The sequence below is a fragment of the Macadamia integrifolia genome, unplaced genomic scaffold, assembly GCF_013358625.1.
Source record: "Macadamia integrifolia cultivar HAES 741 unplaced genomic scaffold, SCU_Mint_v3 scaffold553, whole genome shotgun sequence".
Classification (NCBI taxonomy): Eukaryota; Viridiplantae; Streptophyta; class Magnoliopsida; order Proteales; family Proteaceae; genus Macadamia; species Macadamia integrifolia.
In genome coordinates, this window is record NW_024870482.1 from 559,757 (window position 1) to 577,356 (window position 17,600).

General features: G+C 38.1%; 1 protein-coding gene across 2 annotated transcripts; it reads left to right on the forward strand.

Annotated features, from left to right (window-relative positions):
* Positions 1-1,478: 1,478 nt before the first annotated feature.
* Positions 1,479-16,528, forward strand: LOC122069205 (UDP-galactose/UDP-glucose transporter 7-like). Of its 2 annotated transcripts, none has more exons than XM_042633164.1 (4): positions 1,479-1,631; positions 1,781-1,939; positions 15,879-16,025; positions 16,115-16,528. In XM_042633164.1, exons 1-4 carry the CDS (start codon positions 1,536-1,538, stop codon positions 16,277-16,279), a joined length of 567 nt encoding a protein of 188 aa, XP_042489098.1. In that variant the 5' UTR covers positions 1,479-1,535; the 3' UTR covers positions 16,280-16,528. The 2 variants fall into 2 exon arrangements, with proteins under 2 accessions (XP_042489098.1, XP_042489099.1); XM_042633165.1 differs by having other exon boundaries at positions 15,882-16,025.
* Positions 16,529-17,600: the final 1,072 nt, after the last annotated feature.

A 17,600-nucleotide genomic window follows, 5' to 3' on the forward strand; every position in this document is an offset into this window, starting at 1 on the left:
CTCACTTGAGTAGCAAGGTGATCCTGTGGATAAGGGGAGATATCAGAGATTAGTGGGGTGATTGATCGATCTTTCTCATACATGCCTTGACATAGCATTTCCATCAGCCTGATTAGTTAGTACATGTATGACCCCTACTCGTCACCTATGGAAGCTGTGATGTGCGTTCTGAATTACTTGAAACCTACCTCAGAACGTGGCATCCTTTTTTCTCCTCATGATCACCTTAGGGTGGAGGCCTACACGGATGTTGATTGGGTAGGTTCTCCTGACAACCGCATATCTTCTATTGGTTACTGTACCTTTGGTGGTGGTAATCTTGTTACATGGCAGAGTAAGAAGCAAGCTGTTGTTGCTTGTTAAGTGCTGAAGCAGAGTTCTGTTCCATGGCTCATGGCATTTGTGAGCTCCTATTGCTTCATGGTCTTTTCATGGATGTCTGTCCTTGCTACCCTTCCTATGAAGCTCTTTTGTGACAGCAAATCTGCCATCTGCATTGCTTACAACCTTGTCCAGCATAATCGAACCAAGCATATGGAGATCGATCGACACTTAATCAAAGAGAAGTTGGATATCGGTCTTATCACTGTGCCTTTTGTTCTTAGTAGTGAACAACTGGTTGAGGTATTTACTAAAGGTCTTAGTAGTGAGATGTTTCATCCTATTATCTGCAAGTTGGGCATATGTGATATTTATGCACCAGCTTGAGGGGGAGTGTTGTAATAATGGGTTTTAGGGAAGTTGTTAGATTTCAAACATGTCCCTAAGTCCTTTAAGGGCTTAATGGTCCTTGTATTATTCTAGAACTTTCTGTCCATTACAATAAATAAAGAGGGTTGGTGTCATATTAGACACAAGTCATTACCCCATCCAACACTAGGGAGGTAAGGATTGAGTGTAGAAACTAGTGAATTCCTTATTACTACTGAAGCTTTATTGCAGAAAGTCCGAACCTCTTCTTCAGAAATTCAGGAAAAAAAAAAAAAATGAGAAAAAAATCTCTGTATGGCCATGTGCTTCAGGCTTTTAGGTACTATATGGCTTGCTGTATACTGTGTTATTTTTAGGTGCACCATGCCTCCATAAGGGATGTTCTCATCTTTCCAAGAATCAATAATAGTTATAAATGAGTCCATGACCATCGGGGCTTCCTTCATTGCATCCTACCTATACACTTTTTTCTCAATTGTATGCGTCATGGGCTCAACTGTGTGAGTTTAATATTCCAAAACTTAGTATATCTTTTTTCCTTTTACATGGAGAGGGGTTTTTTCTCTGACTTTCTTAGTTGTGAAATGTTGTGGATATTCCCTGGTCTTCTTATCATATGAATCTTTACTTATACATAACAGTGTATTGATTTCATTGTATTAGCATGGAATTAACCACTGAAAATCATTGGGTTTTCTCATCTGGGTACCCAGTAATGTTTTAAATCCTGAAATAATACATGCAACTCCGGAAGCGATTTTTGATTGTAGTTTCATTGTATACTGATGCTTGCATCTCTCTCTTATTAGGTCTCTCTTTCAGTAATGCTTACTGCAGTTGGGGTCATCATTGCAGCAATAGGAGATTTTTCTTTTGACATAGTTGGATATAGTATGGCCCTTATTTCTGTTTTTTTCCAGGTCAGTTTTGTAAATTCATTATTAAGGTTTGCATTTAAAATCTGCATATGCTGATTAAGAAACTTATTTTTTGCTCTGAGAATTTGTTCATTTTTAGAAATAAGATATATGATTGTTCTCACAATAAAATTGCTTGGTTGTATGTGTAGACCATGTATCTGGTACTGGTGGAGAGATCTGGGGCACAGGATGGACTTTCATCAGTTGAAATTATGTTTTATAATGGTTTTCTGTCATTTCCGTTTCTGCTTTTTCTTATCGTTGCCACTGGAGAGTTTCCAAATTCTTTAACACTATTGTTTGCGAAGGTCAGAATCTTCCGATCTTTCCCTTCTTGGCCAAATTGAGTGATTATGTATATTTTGATGATGTTGGGTTCTTTTTTCTTTATGATAATGCCTTTTTGTCTTGGGATTTTTTCCTTCGCCCTTTTCTGTGGCTACAAGAGAGCAGGAGCCATTTTCCTTGTGCTGATTAAGTTTTATTATGCTATATACTATAAATCTTCCAGCTTTGGGAAGTTGGGACCCCTTCTCACCCAAATCCTGAAACAGCGTATGTTCTTGAAACCTCAAGTAGACAAATTGAATGGTAATAATGACTGTTGGCATTGATCAAGAGATGTAGATTGGGAAGGATTATCAGAAAAAAAGACTTCTGAGTTTCTTTTGGTTTCATTTTCTAGCTACCATGTGTCAGACACATGCTGAAACTTCTGGGCGCTAACAAATTCAGCAGTGTAGATAGTAGTAGCAGTGGATGAAGCATTTGGATACAACTCTGGGTTAAGGTAATGGTAGAAGTGCTGGATTACAAATTTTTTCTCCAAAAAGCGAAGACAGTGGGAGTCAACCACTATTCTGGTTTTCTGGACCTGCACTCAATGAAATGTAGTAATCTGTTGTATGCACACTGTAATAAAAATAAATGTAAGCTGTACAAAAAGTGAGCAGAACTGGAACTGCTTGAACTTCTTTCCCTATTTGTATATATGTGTGTGTGTGTGTGTGTGTGTGTATGTATATATATATATATATATATTGGCATGAAGACGATATGTAATTTAAAATTTTTAATTTCACTTAAGGATTGTCCTGACTGGAAGTTTTTATAAATTTTCTGGGAAATCACCTAATAACTTTTCTTACAGAATTTTATTGTTTTGTACATATCTAGAAGTATTTGCTTGTTGAGTTTAAGTCCATGTGTCACATACCTTATTGTTGTGCTATGTAGGCTTCTTTCCATTTTCCATGTATATGTAATCCCAGTGCCTATCGACTTTTTGTAGTGATTTTGTAGTGGTTGATAGTATTTATGAGTTTCTCAGCAATATATATTGATTCCTCCCTTAAATTCATGTTAACTGAGAAAATAATTCTAGATATGTCCATGGAAAATTGGAGTTTCCATGGTAAACAATGTTTCTGGGGTTGTCTTGAGCCTATTTTACGAGTCAAACAGATCTGATCAGCGGTTATGAATAGATTGCATGTTATCATATCAGAGATTCCTTTTTATCACTAAGATTTTGTTCTATCAATAGAGAACTTTCATTTTGATGGGAAGCTATTGTTTCCTTTCGTTCCACTTCAGGTCTTAATTTAGCCTGCTCTTGGACCTTTACTCATAGTTGATGGGAGTTTTCATGGGTTAACTTTCCTGGTATGCTTGGGCTGCTTCGATAGGAACATGACAGTTTGCACCCAGTAAGATTTCCTGGGACATCTTTCTGCAATTGGATAAAAAACGAAATTCATTGTATATGTTCTCATTTTAAGTTGTTTCTTGTTTATTTCTGGAAAGTTGAAGCAATTGCATGGAAAAACTGAACAAAATTTCGGAAAAATTCCTGCTCATTCATTCAGGGGGAAAGCAGCATTGCTATCAATGGGAAAACTCTAGAAGCTCCAATTTTTTTCCAATTCACATGTTGCAATTGCAGGATGCAGGGATCACTGGACCAGTGATGTCAGATAAAGTTTAGAGTCTCCAGAAGATCACATGCTTACAATGGACGAATCCGTCTCAAAAATCATTATGAGCTCATCCTCATGGTGGAGTCCTATCTAAAGTCCATCTGAAAGTTGTAGGCTCTGATGGGGTCAGCCAAATGGCCCATGCCATGGCCGGGGAATGCTTGGATCATGGCACATTAATAAGTCCCATTGAACACTAGTCTTTCTGTAATTGGGGTGTTTGGTTATAACCACTTTGGGTTACAACTATACATCTTCTCACTTTTCTCCCTTGTTACCTGCATTCTATTCTTCAAACAGGAAGGCAAAAAAATGTAGCTTTTCTTACTTGCTGGAAATAGATATTTCTGGAGAACTCCATTAAACTAAGCCATGGCCATAGTTGTCAAGGTGTCACTGTCAGCTGTGCTGCTCAATCATGTTAGCCTCGCTGCTCTTCTCAGACATATGCCAACACCTTTCAATTCCCTCTCTCCTAATCTCTCCCAATCCCAAACTGCAACCAAAAGAAGAACGGAAAAACCAGAAAGAGCAGACATGGTTATAGTCGTCATAGTTGTAATCCTATCATGTATGTTGTCATTGTTGGCAACTGCAGTGGTAGTTGGACAATTTGGTTGGAAAACTAATGTAAGGCTAGGTCACTGTTAACCTAATGCCAGAAAGGGTCACAAAAATAACTGGTTTCAGCCTTACAGTTTATGAATAACACCCAAACAGTAGGTAGCCATAGGTTAAAATAATCCTCATAATTCCTAACAGCACCTAGCAAGAGTATTGAATAACACCAGCCCCAAAGAGTAGCAAACAGCAGCAGTAGCAATACTACCATAGGCCTGGAACAAAGCCAAACACCCAGAAAACCATACAATGTTAGAAAAAATAGCTACACACGTTGGATGGGCCTTATATTCTTATTGAGTTTGGGCTTCACATTTGTGAATGTAAATAGCACCTAAAAATTTCAGATCAAAGTAATGGTTAGATGCTGAGATATCAGTGTCATGAAAATAGAAACTAAACTCAGAAATTAGAAACTCAGCCATCTGATGTACACCAAATCAGTATTGAAGGGGAGGTGTGGAAGGTAGATTCATCCTTCCAAATATCAGTCCCAACCAATGGTTGGATATGCAGATCTGAGAACTTGAAATTACTAGGAGAAAACCCAGATTTGGTGAGTCGCAGGGTCTGTTGTGACTAATATAAGTCACATTGACTGCTTTGTTTAGACAGGACATTGACAGTCCAATATTAGCTGTTGCATTAGACAAGCACTTCAAGAAAGACCCAGTTAAAGCACTAATTGGTGGAATAGAATCCAATGTAGTGCATGGTGTAGTTTGTTTTAGCATTAGACCAAATTATTTTGTTTCAATTGATGATCCCAACATAGATCAGGTTGGTAGAATCAAAATTATGACAAAGGATTTAAATCTACAGTCTGATTCTTTTGATGTTGCAGTTCATTGGAAGACAATCCATGAGCTAACTAAAACAACATAGACATCAATCAAACATAAATCCTTAGAAAAAGGATTTGTTGAGTTGTATGAACCACGTAGTTTTGATACTGCAATGCAACCAATATTGATTAATCCTAAAGATTTGCCAATCCCAACAAAATGGTTCATGAGTGAGTTCACTCAAGACAATGAGGAACTTCATAAGCCAATAGAAGTTATGGCTTCAGGAAAAAAAAATCTTTAGTTTAGAAAAAGTTTTTCTTTACTTGATGGTGAATCATTCAATCAGAATAATTGGACAAGCTCTTTCCCAAGATTTAGTCTTGATGAGTCAACATCAAGGTCTAATTCAAGATTTATCCTTGATGAGTCAGCATCAAAGTTAAATTCTGATAAAAATCTTGAGAAACAAGATTGACAAAATGAAAAAATTAAGGCTAGTGAATCTAAAAAATATTCATCAGCAGCAATTGTGCAAATTTCTAATTTGCCACAAGCAACTTTCAATAAATCTGATATAAGAAAATGTTAAGAGAAAATTACAATGTATACTTATATCTTAGGTATGTTTAATTTTACAGGTAATAAGCTATATAACCTATGTTTCCTTATTGATACAGGTGCTACTACTTGTGCTTGTAGATGGATGCTTTACCTTTAGAAAAGTGGGTGAAGTTAGAAAAGCCTAGTAAAATAAAAGGAATTAATAATGAGGAAACTTTAAATTATTATAAAGCTAAGAACATAGCTATTTGGTTTAATGAAAGGCAATTTATTATCCCAAAAATTTTATGCTTTCCTAATATGCAGGATTATTTTATTCTTGGAAATGATTTTCTTAAAAATTATTTACCAATGCATATTCAGTACAAGTCAATAGCACTAACTCTAGAAAGTGAGTTGGTACATATACCATTGCTAGAAAGCATGAGAATAAAATCTCTAATACTATTATAATTCCAGTATTAACAGAAGAAGAGAATGAAGAAAAAGAAAATGAAGAGGAAGAAGATAATAGAGACACTGCTCTTTTAAGGGCAACTCAATTTCCAGAGAAGTTAGAAATAATATATTTATTATAGCAATGTATTTACCTATCATCGATCTACTAGAAAGGTATGATTGGTCGATATTTTGAGATGGATTAAATCCGTCAATTAGGATGTATTCAAATAACTTTAATATCCAAGCAGTAGAACTTGGAATTGTATCATTATTAGAAATAGATAGGAATTATGCTGGCCAATTATACCAATTACTAGCAGTAATAAAATTTGTTCCAACAAAGTTAGGATCCACTAGAACAAAAATATGGATGCATATTTATTCGTCTCTAGCCGAGAGACTATCTCCTATTAAGTTTTGTCAACCATACCAAATGTGGAAAATATCTACTTCATTGCATCCACAAATATTTACAGAAAATAATAGATTAACTTATGGGATAGAAAATCCTATAAATTGGAGAATAGAAATATTTCTCAAATTAGGAAAAATTGAGTTTAAAATATGAAGAAATTACAAAAAATTATACTTGTAAAATTTTGTTTGATGGCTGAAGAACGGTTGTCTTACCACAAATACAGAATTATATAAATTCAATTGAATTAATTGAATATAGAAGGAATTTTGAACACTGATACATTCTTAATTGGAAAACTGGCCAAATTGATATATCAGATGAAACTAAAATTGATTGGTGGGAAAATATTATGAAAAACAAGTTTTGTTACAAAGTCATAATGTTCAAAGAAATCGTTTCTTTCAGTGTAGAATATTATCTGAAGACCTTCCTAGACAAGGAAGATGGAAAGAGGTCAGAATTCTAAAGGAGTTAGACCAAATTCCTATGCGTATGCTGCAGAGGCTAGACCAGGCCCTAGCAGATCAGCATTTGGTATGGAATGGATCACACCGAATCTCATCAGACCAATGGCTAGACCAGGCTACAAAGATTCATATGCATCAGTGGCTAGACAAGCTCCTATTCCAGCAGTTCAACCTCAGTTTCAGAAAGAAACTGATAGAAAATATTTTTATAATCTAGGACTCCCCTCAGATATTTATGAAGATTTGAATGGTTTATGGAAATCACACCTTCTAAGAAAAGAAGGGTCATTTTCGACGACATGTGGGGGTAGTTGGCAGATAAGGTGGTTGAGCAAACAGCACATCTTAAGTTTCTGAAAAATCTCAGTTTCAATCTCCTCAAATAGATGAATTGGGATGAAGATTTTTCTTATGAAAAAATTTCGTTATTTCTGTAATTAGCAGGCTTTTTAGCAGACAACTTTGAAGATCCTAGTTTCAAAAAAATTTGAAGAATTATCTTCAAGAAAGCAAAGGCATTGCTTCCTTGAGAAATCTTTGCAGCTGCTTCTGAGAATCTCCAGCAGTAATGGTAGCCTTTGATTGGAACTTAGAAAAGGGAGGAAGAGAGGGGAAGAGGAGATATGGATGAGTCTCTCACCCACGGCCTCTCCGTATTTTGACTCTCTCAGGACAATGGGGATGCGCAAAGCAAACTTTCTTTCATCATTAAATCACCTAGGACCTTTATGGGTCAAGTACATTATATAGGAAGCAATGCTTGCCTCTCAAGAGAAAAATAAAATAGAAACAAACTGAAAAGGAAACTAAGAATTTTTTTTTCAAAGTGATCTTCCTTGTATAAGAAGAATCCGAACAAAAAAAGAAATAAAGACTTTTGGGAACTCCTAAAACTGGAAACTAAGAAACTGGAAACTAAGTTGTTTGTCCTAAGTAAAGACATACAAACTTTTAACAAAAGGAAATAAAATAAAAATCAAACAAGTCTTTGGACAAAGAAAGTCTTCTTCAAGTCTCCATCGATGGCTTGCTGTCCAAGACAAAACAGAAAATAGAAACTTACTAAAACTAAACTAAATCAGAAATTAAAATAGGAATATATGGACCCAATAACTCGTGGACAAGATTTTTCCTTTTCTTCATGCTTTGATGTACGTCACAAACACACTCTCAAATCTGTGTGCTGACATGGCAGATTGTCTTCATCAGATTTGATGCACATTTCGGACAAGCTACAGTAATCTTGTGTTGAAGGTCTCATCACGAGAGTTGTAGCCTTTGGAGTTATCATTCCATCGGTTCAAGAATCATGTCAATCGGATTCAAGACGAGAGATATCAGAATTTCTGCCAAATGCTGGCTGCAGCATGTGGTAGCAGCACTGCCCAGGCCATTTAAGGGCAGAATGGTTTTGCGGCTGGACTTTTTCGAGCAGATTCTTGAAGGTGATGCATTGACTTTTTGACGAAAGTTAAAATATGAAAGTTGGATTATTTACCAGGATATTTCAAATGGCACTAGAATCGAGTCATTTGGAGTTAGACAATGTATGACTACATGCATGGTTCACACTGTTTTCTGGTAACTGGCAGTGCATGTACATTTGACTTCAGGTTGATTTTTTGGCATTGTACTGTGCTCCTGCGCAAATGTGTAAAACTAAAAGACTTTGACCCATTGAATGGTGATTCAAATAGCTCAAGTCTAGTCTCAATTGGAGTTCAGATGAGGGAAAAATCGTTTCGAATGTCTGTCCTAGAGCTGTGCCCAAAATTATTTCTTTGCATATGGTGTGCCTTCAAGGGCGTTTCAAGGGGGGCTTAATGGAAGATTCTGGAGTATCTGAAAACATGAAGGATGCAGATCTTGGAGTTCTCTTTCAGGTGGTGCAAGTCTCAAATCATTTTGACATCGGATGAGGGAGATACGACTGTTTTACCGACAACGCACAAAAGATGATCGAACTGGGTGGTTCAACTTAGGACGAATTTGGAAATTCGGGTTTCTTGCTATTTATGCTCTTTTTGGTCTTTGAAGTAGAATTGAATTAGTCATTGATGGATGAAAATGACTGGAGATAGAGAAGGAGAGGAGAGAAGGCTTATGTGCTTGAAGATTGATCGATTGAAGCATCTACATCTTTGAGAAGTTTAGTATGAGCATGATTTCACCATCAATTGCTGATAGACGGGGAATTGAGGAAGAACAACAAGTTATTGCAAGCAAGGATTAAAGTATCGGTCGGCCAAAATTAAGATCCGTATCAGAGGGTTTCGTATCGTATTGGAGATATGCTAAGATACGCTAAAGATACACACAAATGGATAAGAAACACTTTTGCATAAAAAAATAGTTAAAAAAAAGCTATATATAACATGTATTATACATAAACACTAAATTGAGAGTGTCGCACTAAGAATACAAGGTTTGTGGTTGTCTCATAAATGTGAAATCCTTGTTCCCAACCTTGATTTCCACTTTAGTTAGAGAGAAAAATGGCTGGCAGCAACTTTGGAACAAAAACCCCTAAAAAAAATCGTGTTTTTCTGAAAAATGATCCATCATGGCCATTATATGACCGTAGCGCACCATATCGGTGTGTCGTACCGTATCGATACAACCAATACGTATCGATACATACCAAAACGTACATTTCACCTCAATTTTTAAATTTTCATAAAGTATCGGTACATATCGTATCATATCGGTGTGTACCGGTATGTATCGTAGGATACATATCGATACAAAAGGATTTTAAAATTTCATGTATTGTATCAGTAAGGGCTGATACGGTACGATACGTACCGATACTTTAAAATATGATTGCAAGTTCTTCTCAATTAAAGTTATTTAAGGGAGGTAACCATATGTGCATATCCATTTTCAATTGATCAAGATAAATTGTTGTGGATTCCTCATCTATTGAATGTATTGAAGGTTGGGCTTGCTGTACTATCATTGATTATACTGTAGTCGCCATTTTAGTGTGTGCTAGATTGGTTGTTGGTTGTAGCCCTTTGTCTCTTGTGGGTGCAAGAGCTTTTGTAAAAGGGGTTGGTGCTGCTGATCATTGTAGTGATCGAATTAGTATAGAGTATCGAGTATATGATGTAGATAAGTTATTTGGGCTTATTTTATTACAAATAAACCTTGGGTTATGTTATATATGGGTTGGGCCTTTGATCCCATGGTTTTTCTTTGAAATAGGCCACTTTAATGGACCTAAAATATGGGTAGAAGGTAGGAAAACGGGATTTAAGTCCTTAGTTTAATTAGTTGCTATTTAATTCAATAAAGACCCATTAGGCCATTAGTTGGTTGTAAAGTCCTATATGGACTATTAGTTAGTTAGTCCTACTCCATGTTGGAGTCATAAAGTCAAGTCCTAGTCCTATTTTGAATTCCTAGTTGTAATAGGAGTGTCTAGTCCTCTTTGGAAACTAGCTCCTAGTCATATTATGATTGTAAACTTCCCCTCTATAAATAGAGATGCATATGTACTGTTATTGCACAGATTTGAATAAAGAAAATTGCAGTTATTATGTTAAAACAACTGAAATAGTTATGGGTGAGAAGCCCTGGCCGAGACAGCCACTCCTCCCCCATTTTTCCTTGTTTTTTCTTTGTTTAATCTTTCTATTTTCATTCTTAATTGTTTCTGTTTATGTTTACTGTTGCTGTGAGTATTAAAGAAGTTTAGATTTGTCCAAGCATTAAAAACCAGAATCGATCAGCCAAAGAGTTCATGTTCTTGAAGCCAATTGACCCTCATTACTGCCCAAGTCTGAGATCTAGCATGCAGATCCTTTTGGGGACTGGTTCTACACTTTTAGGAGATCAATCGATCCTCTCTTGAAGACCATATGACGTCGACCAGCAGTTCTGAAGAATATTGAAGTTTTCTCTCTCCTAGGTCAGAAAATCAGGAAAGCTTGTAACTTCGCAACCAGCCATTAGAATCCTCTCAACTTTGGGGGTTTTTGTATCCTCCTTAGGGACTATCTACGCCCAAGAGTGCAACTTAATCGGACTCTTACAGTTCTAGCCGCACCTCTCTCTCTCCAGCTCCATAGCAGGTCTTTCTCTCTCCTATCTGGTTGGATTTTGGGCTGGTTTTGCTCCTATATGGGTACTGTATCCTTAGGGGTTTATTTGATGATCTTATTTCTTTGTTTCATGCTTCTATTTGTATTGTTTTGTGATCTACTCCTGCATTAGCATATAGAGAACATTTATTAGGTATTGCTTCATGGATGTAGGCATCTTGCCAAGCTATGTAAAATTATGTGTTGTGGTTTGGATATTTTGGAGTGTTTGTTGTAGGATGGGTGTGGACATTGGGTAAACTTTGCTACATGTGTACATAGTTGATATGTATGGTGTGTATACGACTATATGAAAGATTGGTCAAAACAGTCAGCGCCAACCAATCTATATGAGTGCACGCTAGATTTTCAATGAATTGCTGTAGTGAAAAAAATTTAAGGAAATGATTCATCTCCCTCTTAGTGACATACTATGAATGTCAATTGGTAATATAATGGCGTCCAGGCGCCTTGGTCGCTTTATTAGTGTCCCTTTGATTTTGGACCCTCTCCAATGCCTTGGGTTGCCCAGACGCTGTGACAACTATGAGTGGTATTAGAGCCACCAGGTTCTCTAAGTACAGAGCTTAACTGCCAAGGGTAGATCAGATCAGGTTATAGAGCCATGGCTTCAAGTGAATATCACTCCAACAAGAGGTCTTATGTTTAATGACACTAACTATGCATTCTGGCGTATCTAGTTGGAGACTTTTCTGAAAGCCTTAGGCCAGGATGTCTGACTTTCAGTGAAGAATGGGTAGAATCCTGTCACAGAACCAACAACAATTGAGAGTAAGAAATTGGAGAATTACTCAAGAGCCAAGAAAATGCACTTCTCTGGGTGTTGGAGTTTTATCTAATAGGGATATTTTAGGAACTGTCTTTATATTAAGTTGTATTTTCCTTTTTTTTTTACTCTTTTACCTCTGTAGGGACTAGGGAGGACTAGGTAATTTCCCTTAGTTATTAGCTTGAACCTAATATTGGTGGGAAGAGCAAAATGCTCTCCCACAATTTGCACTCTTCATTCTATTTCTCCTGTCAACTCCTCTTCTTCTTCTTCGTTCATCTCATCTCTTCTCTTCTTTTCCTCATCTCTAACCCTAATCTCTTTGATTTCAAACTTGGTATCAGAGCCATAAAGGGGTTTGAGAGTGGACTAATAATCTCCTTCCCATTCTTAGAGTCTCTCTTGGATGGAACCTTAGAAAAATGAAGGGGTCCAATAGAGGCATACAACATACTATGTAAAAAAATTCAACAATAAATCTAATGGAGTTCTAGTAGGAGTTGAAGGCTATTGGAGGGAGAGTTGAGGGCTACAAAGGCTGCTTGAACCTCACAAAGAGAAGAGGAGCTCACCTAGGCATTACCACCAGCCTTAGGTTTGACTCCCGCTCTCTCTCTCTCTCCTCGGACATTGGTTAGGGCTGTGGCTGGGCTCAAAAGAATCGCCCAGGGGTCCTCTTTGACCCCTCCAACCCTTGGTTCGTGATCTGGTGTGGTGTTGGAACACAACCACAATCTCTCTCCTTGCTGCCTGGTATCGCCAGCTTCTCTGTTTATTGGTTCTTTGGTCTGGAATGATTGGGAGTGTGGCTATTGGTTGCCTTTGAGGAATGTGTTACATCATATGATGCTTGAATATGCTATTCGGATGAAGCTTCAAACGTTAGATTGGTTTTTATTGGTTTTCTATCAAGTTTTCATGGTTTATTAGCTTGCTGGAATTTTTTTTACGAACACCAACCCATTTTTCAAAAGCTCTTGCACTCACAAGTGACAAAGGGCTACAACCCAACAACGAGCACCCACTAGAATGGTGATTACAATGTAATCAATGTAAGTATAGCAAACCCAACCCTCAATAGATTCAATAGACTAGGAATCAACGACAATATATCCTAGATCAATAGAAAATGGATATGCATATACAGTTACCTCCCTTGAAGTAACTTGGTGGAGAAGAACTTCCTGCACCTCTTTTCCTTCCTCGATTCACTGTCTAGCAACAATAGGCGGAGAAATCAATAGATGGAGAAATAATGCTCTTTCTGAAATTCTCAGAGATGCAGATGCTTCAATTGATCAAACTTCTAGTATATAAGCCTTCTCTTCTCTCGTCTTCTATCTTCGATCGTTTTCGTCAATTATTGACTGATTCAATTCTGTTTGGAAGCCCTAAAAGAGCATTAAACAATTAGAAACCCGAGTTTAAAATTCTTCCTTGGTTAAACCATGCAGTTCGACCATATTCTATGTGTTAGCGGGAAAACAACGTTATCTCCCTCATCCGATGTGGAGATGACTTGAAACTTGTCCCCTGGGGAGTTAATTTTAACAGTTCATGGCTTCTTTCCCACAGACCGTAGAAGATAGAATGAGAATATTCATGGGAACTTAATGCATGTACATGGTTTAGAATACCAAACAACCCAGCCTGCCCTCGCTTCTAGAAGTGAGTTCATAGAATTGCTGATACTGCATTAGTTGTTTTTTTTTTTTTAGGTGAATAAATAAATTCATTACCAAGAGGGGAGAAATAAATATAGCCCCCCAGGGGGGGTGGGGAGGGGGAAGGAAAACAAAGGCCCTAGACTTTAGGGGAGATCTAGGTTCCTGATCACAGATCGAGGGAGGTCCCAGGAAGAAACAATGTGACAATTTCTAGGAGAGGGGGGACAAGATAAAGGGACTTTCAAAATCTTAGCTTTTACATAAAAAAAGATGGAGCTCCAAATCTTTCCAAGCAGACGGGGGCTGGAGTTCCATTTCCTATGATTTCTCTCCATCCAAATTTGGTTGATGGCTGCACAAAAGGAGAGCTTGGCCACGAGGTCGCAAATGGTCTTCCCTTGGAAAGTCATATCCATCCAAATCCACTCCCTATGGAACGGAAGGATTCTTCTACTAACCAGCCAACATTTGGAGAGAACCATTTTTCGGCAGTCGAAAAAGAGATGGTCAATATCTGCAGGGACGGATCCATAAAGGTAGCAGACGCGCGACATGGATTCTTCGTTGTAATAGAAAGGTTTGCATAGGGAGGCATCTCATGAAGACCCTCCAAGCCATGAAGCTTTGCATAGGGATATGATGCTTGAATCAGAAAAGTTTGTGCCAGGGGGTGTAGAGGCCATGAAGTCTGATAGAGTCCCAAGCAGCCTTGGCACTAAAACAGCCATTCTGGGAATGGTTCCAAACAATAGTGTCCTTCCTTCCTTGGCCGGCGAAGGAGAGGGCGGGTAGAGAGTTCCAGGCATCTGCAAACTGATCTGATCCAGGGGGAGGAGGGTCCCAAGCACCAGACGAAATAATGGAAGAGACCATGGCTTGCTTTAGGAGCCCAGAACTATAGATGGACCGGGCACTGATAGCAAGAGAGAGAGTCCCCATTGGGTGCCATGGATTAAGCCAGAGAAATGTGGTGGATCCATCCCCAATGCGGTAGGAGATAGCTCTGGAAGCCAAATCTTTGAAGGACATGATCTTACGCCAAACCCAAGAGGCGTCCGAGGGGATTTTCACCGTCCAGAAGGAGTTGGCCTTGAGGAGATTAGAGTAAACCCAATCGACCCAAATGCTCTTTTTCTTGGCAACAATTTTCCAAATGAGCTTCAGGATTCTTGTAGAATTGACATCTTTAATGCGCCTCAAACCCAAGCCTCCTTCCTTTCTGGGAAGACAAATAGCAGCCCAACTGAGCGGGCGGAGAAATCTAGAGGACTCACAACCTTTCCAGAGGAATGAGGCAAAAATGGATTCCAGCTTAGAGATTATGGATTTAGGCAATCCAAAAATTCTAGACCAGTAGATGTAAGAGGCTTGGAGGATAGATCTGATCAGCTCTAACCGGCCAACAAAGGATAGCAGCTTTCCTTTCCATAGTTGAAGGAAATGCATTAGTTGTTACAGTGGGAGGATCAGCAGTATGGACACTCTTTGGTCATAAGATGATTACAACTATGTTTGTTTAAGGGGAAGCTTATGGTTCATTCATATGAAAAGAAAGCAGGAAGTAATAAGATTTTATAAAATCAAACTGCAACATAGAGAAATCTAGTCAGAATGATTTTAAAGAAGAAGAAAGCAGAAAAGTAAAAAGAGTATTACATAAAACGGCAATTCAGAAAAAGAAAGTCTTTTACAATCGTAACTTGCTATAACTGAGGTGAGAAATTTTGGTTAAAGTCACAGTGGGATAAAGTTCTAACTATGTCAATCTCAATGACCTTAGAGCACTGCAAGATTATAGAGTAAGGGGCGGAGTATTGGGTAGTCAAGAGTATTTTGAAGAAACTAGGAGTAGCGGATGTGAGGATGTTGAGAGAGATGTGCAGCAAAACCAAGAGAGATAGATTAAAGAATGATTGTATTAGAAATGAATTGGAGGTTGCTGATCCAAGACAAGCTCTGCGAGAGTTGGTTAAGGTGGTATGGTCGTGTTCAATGGAGACCCATGCCCCAGTACGGAAGAGCAACTAGATTCGATTAGAGGGAACCAGAAGAGGTAGGGGCAAGCCTAAAATGACTATTGACGAAGTTGTAAGAAAAGATGTGCAAATGGTAGGGCTCGAATCTAGTATGATAGCGGATAGAGTTATGTGGAGGACAAGGACCCGTGTAGCCGACCCTTGTAGGGGATGTTCCTGCGATGTTGCTTTGACTAGTGCTTTGATTTCGTCTTTTACCTCCTTTTACCAACTTTTTACTTCCCTTTTTATCACTTATATTTGTTCTTATTTCTATTACCTTTCTAGAACATATTGAATCCATGTGGCCGACTCCATTTAGTTGGGATAAGGTTATGATTATTGTTGTTTATTATTATATCTCTGCTTTTTTGTTTTAAAATCATTCTAACGTTAAAGATATTCTTTTAATCAGCAGGCTAATTCTTCGTCATTTTTAGTTATTGCTATTCTTTCGTTGGTGATGGGTATTGTTCTCAACTTCACCATGTTCTGGTGCACCATAGTCAACTCAGCTCTCACTACAACCATTGTCGGAGTACTTAAAGGCGTGGGATCAACGGTGGGTACATATCAATGAGTGTTGTCCTTCCTTTTGATAAAATGAACCATTTGTGTGGAACAATAACATTTCTGTTCTTTCCTGACCAGACCTTTGGGTTTATATTGCTTGGTGGTGTACCAGTCCATGCCCTAAATGTAACTGGATTAGTCATCAACACGGCTGGTGGCATATGGTATTCATATGCCAAATACCAGCAGAAGAAGAAGAAAATCTTAAAAGTTGCAGTTGATGCAGAGGCTCATCACAAGTGAAACTGATGACAGAATTTCAGGAGTTCAGTGACAGCGGCATGGAATTTGCTAAGCATTACAGTCAACTACACAAGATAACTGGTTAGGCCATCATTGCTAGAGTAATGTCCATTCAGAAATGATTATAATTACAACTTTGTAGTTTCTGGAATTTAAATTAAATTCTGAGTCCTTAAAAAAATTGAAACATGTTACTCGTGGAAAAATGTTTTAAGTTATCATGTCAGAAGAACATGGTTTCTTGCACTAGATAGGCTCAAGGAGTTGTGGTAGTTTCTGAAATCTGATGTGGTTGGGTTACATAAGGTAGATCCTCCCCCCCCCCCCCCCCCCCTCCACCCCAACCTTTTTTTTTTTGGGTGGAATAATACATCAGGTTGGACTTGGTATCAAAGTATAGTAGAGTTTATCTCTGCATGTTAACACCTTTGTTCCAGGAGACGGCTGGCCCTCTGAGCTGACATGACATTACTCGAGCACTAACTGAGAGTGGTGACTGTTCCGAACTGGGAAATTAAGGTATTGTTCCTTACCCTTTGAAACTGGAGGCATCATTGGAGATATTCCTCTTGTATGAGAAGAATTTCCTTATTTTCCCTCGTAAGCAGCTTTATTCTATGTGGGGTACCAAATGGTAACAGAACTAGGATGGTCTGGGAGCCAGACTCTAATTTGGTTGATTTTCTAATGTTCAATGGAGTTTCCAAATGTAGGATAGGCTCGTAGTATCTGATCATCTAAAGAGCTTGTGAAGAAGAACCCATAGGCATGGAAAATATGCTAGGCCAGTGCTGTGGTATTTCTCACTTTCAAGTTACCCTATTGACGGTTTTCCTTTACAATTACCCTATTGAGGGGTTTTCTTTTACAATAGCCCCCTTGGAAGGGCATTTTGAGTCATATGGACAGTTGATGTGGGAGTACTGATTGTTGGGTAGAGAACATGGTCTATAGTCGCATGTCATTTTTTAGTGTCTTAGTTAATCAATTATCATTCCGTGTGTTTGCATACATCCTTATTTATATCTATGCCTAATGATTTTGTGCATTTTCTCATTGTCTTGGATTTAGAAGCTTTGTTTTGCCACTCAATAAACTCTGATTGGGTTGAAATTTGACATGTGAGTATTGCACTTACGGGTTTAAACTGTCAACAAAATTTGGGCCTTCTCTGATATGCCAAATGGAGGATTTTTGGGTCCCATGTAACAATCATAACTTAAACATGGAAATAATTGCAACCTCTTAGTAGTGTATCATTGGTAGGGGTGTCAAAAAAGCCCGGTCAACCTGAATCAGCCCTAGCCCTCCCTGGGCCTGA

Excerpts from the sequence above, each read along its gene's own strand:
- LOC122069205 (XM_042633164.1), top strand. The coding sequence starts at position 1,536 with ATGCTTACTGCAGTTGGGGTCATCATTGCAGCAATAGGAGATTTTTCT. Across the intron at positions 1,632-1,780 it reads TTATTTCTGTTTTTTTCCAG|ACCATGTATCTGGTACTGGT; the intron begins GTCAGTTTTGTA and ends TTGTATGTGTAG. Across the intron at positions 1,940-15,878 it reads TAACACTATTGTTTGCGAAG|CAGGCTAATTCTTCGTCATT; the intron begins GTCAGAATCTTC and ends TCTTTTAATCAG.